The sequence below is a fragment of the Choloepus didactylus genome (assembly GCF_015220235.1).
Source record: "Choloepus didactylus isolate mChoDid1 chromosome 25 unlocalized genomic scaffold, mChoDid1.pri SUPER_25_unloc1, whole genome shotgun sequence".
Lineage (NCBI taxonomy): Eukaryota > Metazoa > Chordata > Mammalia > Pilosa > Megalonychidae > Choloepus > Choloepus didactylus.
Genome location: NW_023637606.1, coordinates 229,680 through 240,175, shown reverse-complemented (window position 1 = coordinate 240,175; position 10,496 = coordinate 229,680). Strand labels below are relative to the sequence as shown.

Below are 10,496 nucleotides of genomic sequence, written 5' to 3'. Positions count from 1 at the left end.
CAGACCCCACAGCACAAAACATCCAGGAGATGACAGAGATCCGTGGTGGCCTGGGCTGGGGGTGGACGGGGCGACTGCTGGAAGCTGGGCTCCTTTCGGGGTGAGGAGAATGCTCTGAGGATGGTGGTCCTCTGAACAGGTGGACGTGTGTGTGGGAGTTAATCCTGACAGAGATGGTACCCAACACAAGGATTCCGGAACGTTCCTGCCGACCGATTCCCCAGGGCACAGCGCCTCCCGGGCACTCGCTAACCCCCCAGGGGCTCCGACCCCGGCCACCCAGGGGCCCCCGGGGAGGGTGCAGATCTCCACCCTCATCTTACGTATGGGGAAACTGAGGCTTGCCGGACAGAAGGGTCGGAGTCCAGGCAGGCTGGGACAGCTCCTTTATTGCAATTTTCCGTCCCCTCGCGCCCCCTCACCCCTCCCCACCACCCTGGGTGACCAGGCGGGGGGCATCGGGGGCCCCCGGGACCACCAGTGGTGGACGGTCTTCTTGATCCAGGACACGTAGGGGCCCACGGCTGTGGCCACAGTTGGCTTGAAGACGTCGGTGCAGGCGTTGGGGCCGAAGGACAGGATTCCGGCCAGCAGGCCCTCGCCGCACACCAGGGGTCCCCCCGAGTCGCCCTGCGGGGGTGGCGGCGCAGCTGGGCGCTGGGGCCCGCGGGAGAGGGGCCGCCCCGGCAGTCCTCCCTGCCTCCCTCCCTCCCTCCTCCTCGCTCCTTTCCCCGCCCCAGGGCCCGGCACCCGCCGTGGAGTTGGACTCCCAGCTCCGTCCCTCCGGGGCTGTGTGACTTTGAGCAGCGGGGTGAGCTCTCTGTGTCTGGGCTCACCTTGCAGGGCGCGCGGTGTCCGGCCTCGGCCGCCAGGCACACCATGCGCCCGGTGACGCCCCCGTGCCAGAAGCGGCTGTTGTTGCACATCCGGACGTCCAGCACGCGCACGTCCAGCTCCTGCAGGGCCCTCGCCGGCGGCCCGTTCGCCCGCGTCTGCCCCCAGCCGGCCACGCTGCACCGCGTCCCCGCCGCCACCACCCGGCGCGCGCGGGGCAGGGCCAGGGGCCGGACGGTCCTGCTGGGCCGCGTCCTCCCGCGCAGCTGCGGGGGCAAGGGAGTGAGGGGTGGGGGGTGGGGACGGAGGGGCAGAGGGGCGGCGGGCGGAGGGGGGAGGGGCGGGGTGGGGGCGGCGGCGGAAGGGGCGGGGTTGCCCCATCTCCCCCCCCCCCCCCCAGCACCTTGAGCAGCGCCAGGTCGTTGTGCAGCTTGGGGGCCCCGCGGTAGTCGGGGTGGCTGACGGCCTTGGCGATGTGGAAGGGGACGCTGGGGCCGCCCAGGACGTGGAGCCCCAGCACCAGCCGCAGCTGCTCCGTCCTGGGGGCGAAAGGAGTCGGGGCCGCGCCCGCAGCCTGGGAGCTCCCTCCCGCCCACGGTCTCGGGTCTCCTGCGTTTGGAGGGGTCGCTGCCCATCCTCCTTACCAATACCCCCCTCAGTCCCTCCTCCTGTCATTCTCAACCCCCCTCCCCTGGGAGCCCTCTCAGCTCCTCCCTCTCCCCAAATCACAGTGATTTCTTCAGAGATCCGGCCCCCTAGGCCCAACTTTGCCCAATCTGTAGAGAAACAAGCTCTCTTTCCACAGGCCTTGCGGGGCCGTCCTCGCCAGCCCCGGGGAAGCCTTCCTGGAAGTGTGGCCACCATGAGGGACGAGGGACGAGAGCCCAGACACAGGCTCCCGAGCAGCTCCTGCGAACGCCTGGGTCGAGCTGTGCCTGAAGCCCACCCTGCACCTCGCTGGGTCTGGGGTCTCATCACTGGCGAGGTGAGAGGTGGGCAGCTCCAGGCGGGTCACTCAGCAGCTCAGCCCCTTGTCTGCTCTGTCAGCTTTAGCTGCATGGCCGCCAGGCGGCAGACACGTTCCTGGTGTCCAGCAGCCTCGCTTCCCCAGGAGCCCCCGGAGAGGCTCCTGAAACGTCTCTGGGAGGGAAGAGGCCCACCCCAGGTGCGCGTGGGGGACCCTGGGCCCCATCTGGGACGCCTGGGGCAGGGGCTGGGGGAGGCCAGGCTCACTCACGGCTGGGTCAGGCAGTGGGCAGCCGTCAGCACCCACTGGGGGTGCACCAGGACTCCGCCGCACAGGTGGGCCTGTGCTCTCTGCAGCGAGGCCATGTACGGGCGGGAGTGGGGGGCAGCCTCGCGGCCCCCGATGATCTCGGCCTCCGACGAGTGGCCTACGGGGGGGCAGAGAGCCAGGTGGGGCGGGCGCCCTCCCCGGCCACGCCCCCCACCCCCGGCACAGCTCAGCCACCCTGATGAAGTCCCCCCAGGTGGAAACGGGGCGTCATCCACGGTCCCTCCCCTGTTCCCCATTCCCGCCAGAGCTGGTTTGAAACGTAACTCAGGGGAGACAGTGGCCTCACACACTGCAGGAGGGGGACAGTGATGATGGTGGCACAGGTCTGTGAAGATACTAAAAACCACTGAACTGTATTAAAAAACCACTTAACTAAGAGGATTAAGTGTATGGCCTATGAGTTGTATCTGAATAAAGCTGTTTAAAAATTTTTATACCCAGTCACTACTTTAAAAGGAGTGATTATACTATGAACAAGTATAAGCCAACAATGAGAAAACCAAGATGAAATGGGCAAATTCCTTAAAACAAACAAATTACCTCTTCTGACACAAGAAAACAGAAAATCTCAACAGACCTATAACAAGTAAAGAGATTGAGTCAGTCATCAAAATTTCCCAACAAAGAAGAGTCCAGGAGGAGAAAGTTTCACTGCTGAATTTTCCAAACATTCCAAGAAGTAACACCAAAATCGAGTGGGAGTTATCCCAGATATGGGGGGGGGGGGGCAGGGCTCGACATAAAATCAATTAATGTAATACATCACATTAAAAGAACAAGGTTTAAAAACCACATGATCATCTCAATTGATACAGAAAAGGCATTTGACAAAACCAAGCACCACTTCTTGATAAAAAATACTCAGAAAACTAGGAAGAGAAGGGAACTTTCTCAACATGACAAAGGGCATACATGAAAAATCCATTTAACATTCAATCGTGAAAGACCAAAAGATTTTCCTCCAAGATTGGGAACAAGACAAGGACGCCCGCTGTCACTACCAATATTCAACAACGTGCTAGCAGGTCTAGCCAGAGCGATTAGGCAAGAAAAAGAAAAGGCATCTAGATCAGAAAAGAAGAAGTAAAATGTCCCCCGCTCACAGATGACGTGAGCCCATATAGAGCAAGTCCTAAAGAAACAACCACAAGGCTCCTAGAGCCAATAAATTAATTCAGCAAAGAGGGAGGGTACGAGGTTGACATGCAGAAAACTAGCAGTGCTTCTGTATATGAGTGTTTAATAATCGGAAGAGGGAATCAAGAGAACAACTCCATTTACAATAGCATCTAAAAGAATGAAATACCTCAGAATAAATTTAACCAAGGAGGTCAAAGACTTGTACACCAAAAACTACAAAACTTGGCTGAAAGAAATTAAAGACCTAAATAATGGAAAGACATCCTGTGGTCATCGACTGGAGGCCTTAATATTGTTAAATTAAGATGCCAGTACAGCCTAAAGCGATCTACAAAAACAATGCAATCTCTGTTGAAATTCCAGCAGCCTTTTTTTTTGGCAGAAATGGAAAAGCTGATCCTCAAAAGTCATATGGAATTGGAAGGGGCCCCGAAGAGCCAACACTATCTTGAAAAATAACAAAGTTGGAGGCCTCACACTTCCTATTTCAGAACTTCCTCCACAGCCACAGTAAATCGGTGCGGTCCTGGTTAGGGACAGAGAGACCCCCGGGACAGACTGAGAGCCCAGAGGGGAGCCCGGAGGGGAACCCGCCCACCACGGCCGCGGCCACTCAACGGGGAGAGAAGGGGCTGGGACAGGTGGGAATCCACGCGTGGGAGAGTGAGCGTGGACCCTGCCCTCGCTGCACACAGGACAACTCAAAATGGATCAGTGACCTAAATATAAGAGCTAATACCGTAAAACTCTTACAAGGAAACAGCGAAATAGCTTCAGGACCCGGTAGTAAGCAGTGGATTTTTGGATTTTACACTAAAAGCACAAACAACAAAACAAGAAAGATAAAATGTACTTCATCAAAATTAAAACTTTTTATGTCTCAAAGAATATTATCAAGAAAGTGAAAAGACAACCTACAGAATGGGCGAAAACATTTGGAAACTATTAAATTTAACCAGTGCTTAATATCCAGAATATATAAAGAACTCTACAATTCAACCACAAAAAGACAAATAACCCAATTTAAAAATGGGAAAAGGATTTGTGTACTCATTTCTCCAAAGATAATATTTAAATGGTCAGTAAATACATGAACATATGCTCAATATCATTAGTCATTAAGGAAATGTAAACTAAAGCCGCAGTGAGAGACGCTTCACACCCACCAGGAAGGCTATTATTTTGAAAACTGAAAATAGCAAGTGCTGGCAAAGGTGCAGAGAAATCGCCTTGTGAGCCGTCACTGGGAACGGGAGACGGTGCAGCCGCGGTGGGAGACTCAGGGAGTTAACATGGGGTCCCCACGTCACCCGGCAATCCCGCTCCCAGGAGGTACCGGCTTCCCAAAGAGCTGAACGCAGGGACTCGGGCTCCTCCCTGGCGCGGGGTCTTTGCACGCGTCTCCCGAGTGCCTGTCCCAACCTCTCTGAGTCTGGCCTCCTCACTTTACTTGGTGTCTGCTGAAATATCTCGTCTTCAGAGAGGCCAACCAGTGTCCCCGCTAACAGAACCCACCGTTCCTCACCGCGTTTCTCTCTCGCTAGCGCTCACCCCTTCCTGACATCCTCTCGCACACAGACTTGCTCCTTTCCCATCTTTCCCCCTAAGGCTGTGAGCTACTTTAGGGCAGATCTCGTGCCTGTCTCATTCACAACAAACCTAGACGGTCTGTGCTCAGCACAGTGATGGATGATGAAGGGATGGGTGGGTGGGAGGATTTGTGGAAAGAAGGAAGGAAGGAAGGAAGGAAAGAAGGAAGGATTTGTGGATGGATGGGTGGGTGAGTGGATGGATGGATGGGTGGGTGGGTGGATGGAGGGATGGGTGGATGCATAGATGGGTAGATGGATGGATGGGTGGGTTGATGGATGGGTGGATGGAGGGATGGGTGCATGAATAGAAGGATGGGTAGGTGGATGGGTAGATGGATGGATGGGTGGGTGGGTGGCTGAATCCTGACACTTGCCCACTCCTTGGGTCCCTAGTTCCTCAAAGAGTCTCTCTTGCTGAGTCCAACCATAATCCTGGGAGCCCCCCCACCGTCTCCTCCCCCCACCTCACCCTCCTGGGCACCTGTCTTGGCCAAGCACATGGTTTTGGAGGCTGCCATGAGGCTTGGCTTGCAGGCCTGACCTTCCTGGCTGAGCCGGTTTTCCGCTCTGCTGCGTGGGGTGTTACCGTGGCCCCTGCCTCCTGGTGGGGGAAACAAGGCAGGCCTGCGACTTGGCTTCCTGGGCCTGCTGTAAGGAAGTACCCCAGGCAGGTGGCTTAAAGCCACAGAAGTTTCTTGTTGTGTCCTGGAGGCTACGAGATTGAAATTAAGGTGTGGGCAGGGCCACGCTTCTGGGGAGTCTGTGGGGTTGTGTGGGGTTGTGGGGTGGCCTTAGTCCAACGCTGCCCCTGCCATGTGGCCATCTGTCTGTCTGTGTCTCCCCTCCCTGTCTTTACATGGACACCAGAATCACACCTGCAGAGATGCATTCCTGGAACCTGGGCCTGGCCTCGTGGGGACAGCTCGGCGGCCTGCACCTCCTCACGTCCCGCTGACCCGGCCGCCCCCTCAGGACACTCAGGGACCTCACAGGCCGGGGGGGGAGGCGTAGTGCCCGTCACCTTCACCGCGGGGCCCGGAACAGGACATGGCTCTGGGGCTCCTGAGGGACCTCGGCCTGAGCCTCCGCCAGGGGCCTCGAGGGCGGTGGCCAAAGGGGAGGGGCTGCCGCAAGCTAACGCGCTGGGGAAACTGCACGAAGGGGTGTGGAGAACCCCCCACGTCTGAGAGCATTCGGGATGAGGGCATCCTGTCTGCAGCTCTCTCCAGATGGTTCCGACAAAAATAGAGAGAGACAGACAGACACGGTGGTGGGGAGACCGGACAGAGGAAACGAGGACCATCACGCGTCTGGAAGACGGGCTGTTCGGAAACAGAAGAGCTTCGCGTCCCCTGCAGCGCCCTCAGCCCGGTCCCCACCTCGGGTTTCCTTCCCGACAACCACAGTCCACACTCTCCTCCTGTCGGGGTCCGGCTGCTGCTCCGAGCGGACGGCAGGGCCTGCACCTGCACCGTGGGCAGCCCCGTGGTTTAGCCCCCGTCCTGCAGCCTACTCTGCCCGGGAAGAGCCTGGCACCCCTGAGTGGTCACTCCAACTTCCTCCAACTCAGCACATTCTTGGTGTTAATCCCCATGCCTGGCACAGAACTCAAAAGTCTCCAAACCCTTTGCCCCAGCCTCTCAGCCCCCCCTTTCCTTGAGCCTTCTTCCAGAAAGAGTCTCAGAAAACACGTGCAAATCCTTATGTTTTCCTTTGGGAAAAAGGAACCCTGCGACTGTGGCTCGCTCTGCCTGCATTTTGCTCTTTGCCTTCCCCCTCGTCTGAGCTGGAGGATGGTTCAGCTCAGGGTGAGCCCCTGCCTTCTCTTGTGAGCACTGGGGCCGTCCTGCCACCCGATCTCATGCCCCACTGCCTCAGTTTCCCCCTGTGCGCCTCCCAGCACCCACTCACCTGCCGAGAGCTCACGAAGGGCCAGCAGCAGCAGCAGGGGCCAGCGGGGGTCCATCCTGCTCTCCAGAGCCGCACCGGGGCAGGCCTGGGGCCCCCACACCTGCCGTCTTCCTCGTCCCCTCTGCAGCTGCCCTCACTTCTCCCGCTGCCAGCCACCTCTGCTTCACCACAAACGTTTCAGAAAGTGATTCTAAAAGGCAGACTCTCAAAACAAAGCCACACTACCACTTTCACACCTAAAAGTGTAACAGAAATTCTATCACCCAATCTCCCGTCAGTGTTCACCCCCCGCCATGTGTTTTTAAAAACAGGTTGATCGGGATCCACATAAGAGGCACCTACTGCCATCGGCTGACTTCTCTCATCTTCCCATTTTAAGTGTATAACTCAGTGGCCTTTATTCACCAAGTTATGCAGCCCCCACCGCTACCCTTCCCAAACCTTATCTCCCAAACCGCAGCTCTGCACCTCCCGGCGGCAGCCCCCACCTGGCCCCCATCACTGCAGCTGCTCCTGGTCCTCGAACGAGCTCGCTGCAGACGCCGCACGCCAGTGGGACGGTGGGTACCTGTCCTTCCACGTGGAACGTCTCCGAGGTGCCTCCGTGTGGTCGCATCGGAACTTCATGGCTGCACTTTCCCACCACCTGCGGGGACGCCCGGCTGCTGCCGCCCTTTGGCCCTTTCACGTGCAGTGATGAGCACAGCCCTTAAATGCTCTGCGGCGAGCTCTGATGACCTTGCGGCCCCAGGCCTCCCTCGCATGCCTCCGTGCACCCCGAGAACCGCTCATCTCGCTTCTGGGCTGCAGCCGAGCTCTAGAAAAGCTGCTGCAAGTGGGCCGCCCCGTCCACGTCTGGCTTTCACCCCGAGGATGGTTCTGGCTCCTCTTTGTTGCTGAGTGCTCCCCGTGCTGGGAACAGGCCCCCGCTGCCCCGTCTGTCAGCTGGTGCAGACCTGGGCTGGGTCCACTGAGGGGCAGGTGTGGACGAGGATGCTTCTCAAGACCTGGGGTGCCAAGGACCCCGCTGCGTGGAGGGCAGGGCCGGGCGAGCTGAGACCTGTCATGTGGGCCCTCTCCGGGGCTCCACTAGCCCTCCCCTTCCCCTTCCAGCCAGTTCCAAGGAGGGCAGCTGAGCCATGCCGGCTTTCGGTGGGAACTTTCAAAAAAAGAGCCCCTACACTCTGCTGGGCTCGGAGCCGGTGGGAGGTGGGCCTGTGGGCCCGGGTGCTGGTGAGGGGGTCACTGGGAACGAGGCAGGTGCCGAGCCCAGGCTGTGCTCTGACCGCTGTGCGATGGCCTGAAACCACACACATCTGTTCTCCGACAGTCCTGGGGATTGGGAGTCTGACATAGGCCTCACGAGGCCGGTCCCCCCTGGGGCTCCAGGGAGACCCTGCTTCTGGCCTTTCCCGGCTCCTGGAGGCTCCTGGGCCTGGGGACCCTTGTGTGCAAGGCCAGCAGCGGTGTCTTCTCTCAGACCCCGACCTCCTGCCCCCACCTCTGAGGGTCCCCCAAGAGTCCAGGAGCCCCCCACCTCAGGGCCCTCCTGCCAGGAGGGCTCCCACAGGTCCGGGGTGGTGCCTGGAGTGTCTGGGGGTCCTAATTATGCACCTGTGGGTGGGGGAGACAGAACCAGGACAAGGAGGTGCTGCAGCCAACTCCAGCTCAAGCCCCTGCTGCGGTCGTGGGTGTCGACTTGGGTTCTCTTCCCTCTCCTGAGCAATAAACCAGAGGCCAACGAGGGGCAAGTGGGCTCACGCCCTGTGCTGGTGGCAGCCCCCGGCCCCCTGGCCTGTTCCGCCTTCACCCAGAGGGTACATGAGGCCAGGGATGTGTTTAGTAAGAACGGCCCCGTTAGAGAACCCACTCGCCTATCACCCTCAGGCCACCCCAGGAGGTGCCGCCAGGAGCAACTGAGAACGAGGGGAGCGGTCACAGGTGATGCCGACGTGCGGCGTCGTGTTACAAAGGTTTGTCTGACCTTTGGACATCAACGGGCAACCCTGCTATCCCCGCTTGGCAGCTCAGGACGCCGAGGCTAGAGGGGAGGCCGCGCTCCAGGGCTGAGGTCTCAGCTGCTTGCAGACCCGGGTACCAGGGAAGGCCTCTGCGAGTCAGTGGGGCAGCCTGTGGGGCGAAAGGGGGGCCTTCAACATGCGGCCTGGCCGGGAGGAGGGACATCTGCCCCACAGCCCCGAGTCCACACTGCAGGGAAGGCTACATGGCGTGGGGAGCCACGTGCAGACTGGGGGCAGAAGTTGGTGGTGGTTTCACACTAGTTTCAGGGTGGTTTGTTAGGTAGGAAGGAGTGACTGATCCTCCCCAGGCTTCTGGGCTCCAGGAAGCCCCTTCCTCCCACCCAACACTTCCTGGGCTTGCAGGAAACATGCTGGGGCGGCCCGGGAGCAGCTTGTGGCTGACACCCACCCCCTCGCCGCCTGCCCAGGGTCGGAAGCAGCAGGAAGAGCTGGTGGCTCTGGGATCCGCGTCCGCAGCTGTGCAGGGCACCGTGGGTTAGAAACGCAGCTCACAGCCCCTGCCCCGCCCTGGCATGGGGCTGCCCCCACCCTAGATCGACATTCTGCAGATGCTCTGGGAACGTGTTTGGCTGTCAGGAGCAGGAGACACCAGGTATGTGGAAACGGAGGCCCTGGCTCCCCACAAACCCTCAGACAGCCGTGGCCAAGGAGCAGCTGGCCCTCCAGGTTCTAAGCTGGAAACCCAGGGCCCTGGCAAACCCTTCCAAGTCTCAAGTGGAGGCAGCTTGTCTGCGATGCAAACAGAACAGTGGGCCAAATGCATGCACGGCGTCCACTGCTGCGAGCAAACCGCGCCGGGCTCTGCAGGCTGGGGTGTCCACGGCACTGAGGCCAGGCGTGGCCGACAGAGGTGGGTACAACCCACTGCACGTGGAGGATGCGACCTGCTAACCCAGCCTGTGCCCCGTGCCAGGCCGACAGATGGGCAGCCTCAGGCCTCTGGCTTTGCAGGACAAGGCTGCTCCCAGGGCTGGTGCATTTGAATCTCGGCAGGAAACCAGGCTGCAACCTTTGCCACGGAAACGAGGGGCCGCCTCAGAGTGGGATGGTGCCATGCAGCCATGCAGGGTCCTCCACGGCAGATGCCCTCCCAGGTGACTCTGCAGGCAGCAAAGCTGGAACTGCCCGGGGATGCAGCCTACCTACATGGTCGGTGTCCTTGGGCTCAGGGCAGCTGGGCCCCAGAATGTGTGTCACACCCTGAGCCACAGAAAATGCCCACAGACCTCTTTACCCAACAAATTAATAAATAACAAAATGCAAAGGAAACCAGCTGTCCTTGTCGGGGGAGCTCACAGCCCCCCAGATGCAGCGGGGCAGGGTCCTCCAGGCTTGAGGGCCCACAGCCTGGGGTCCGGCTCCACAGCAGGTGCCCGGACCCACGCCTGCTGCCCGCTCCTCTGGCTCCTCCCTGTCCTGGGGCCAAGGAGAGGCTCTACTCATAAAGTGGTTTTATTTAGATTCCAAACAAACCAAAGCAGAGAGAAGGGATGTCTGTAACTTAACCTGCCGGCTCAGGCTCTAGGAAAAGCCGTCCCCCGGCCCTCACCCGACCCACGGCCCCTCGGGCGGCTCCTCCCAGGGCAGCAGGTCCCAGAAGCCGGGCCGCCGGGCAGGTCGGCCGCCCTGCTTCTCTGCCACGGAGAAAAACCCAGAACAAATACAGAAAGGGAAAAAGGC

The 10,496-nt window shown here is 59.4% G+C and overlaps 1 protein-coding gene across 5 annotated transcripts; it reads right to left on the bottom strand.

Moving 5' to 3' along the window:
- Positions 1-369: 369 nt before the first annotated feature.
- On the bottom strand, positions 370-10,132 carry GZMM (granzyme M). Of its 5 annotated transcripts, XM_037824175.1 has the most exons (8): positions 6,775-6,932; positions 6,243-6,329; positions 5,345-5,464; positions 4,608-4,728; positions 2,072-2,228; positions 1,238-1,373; positions 837-1,100; positions 370-630 (listed from the first exon to the last, which is right to left on the bottom strand). In XM_037824175.1, exons 5-8 carry the CDS (start codon positions 2,164-2,166, stop codon positions 388-390), a joined length of 738 nt encoding a protein of 245 aa, XP_037680103.1. In that variant the 5' UTR covers positions 2,167-2,228; positions 4,608-4,728; positions 5,345-5,464; positions 6,243-6,329; positions 6,775-6,932; the 3' UTR covers positions 370-387. The 5 variants fall into 5 exon arrangements, with proteins under 5 accessions (XP_037680103.1, XP_037680101.1, XP_037680104.1 ...); XM_037824173.1 differs by lacking the exons at positions 4,608-4,728; positions 5,345-5,464; positions 6,243-6,329 and adding an exon at positions 7,263-10,132; XM_037824176.1 differs by lacking the exons at positions 4,608-4,728; positions 6,243-6,329; positions 6,775-6,932 and having other exon boundaries at positions 5,405-5,648.
- Positions 10,133-10,496: the final 364 nt, after the last annotated feature.

Bases quoted from the DNA above. Each gene is read 5' to 3' on its own strand.
- GZMM (XM_037824172.1), bottom strand. From the start codon at position 2,367: ATGGGGAACAGGGGAGGGACCGTGGATGACGCCCCGTTTCCACCTGGG. The intron at 1,101-1,237 runs GTGCTGGGGGGG...TTGCCCCCGCAG, and splicing joins ACGACCTGGCGCTGCTCAAG to CTGCGCGGGAGGACGCGGCC. The intron at 631-836 runs GTGAGCCCAGAC...CCACCCCCGCAG, and splicing joins GACACCGCGCGCCCTGCAAG to GGCGACTCGGGGGGACCCCT.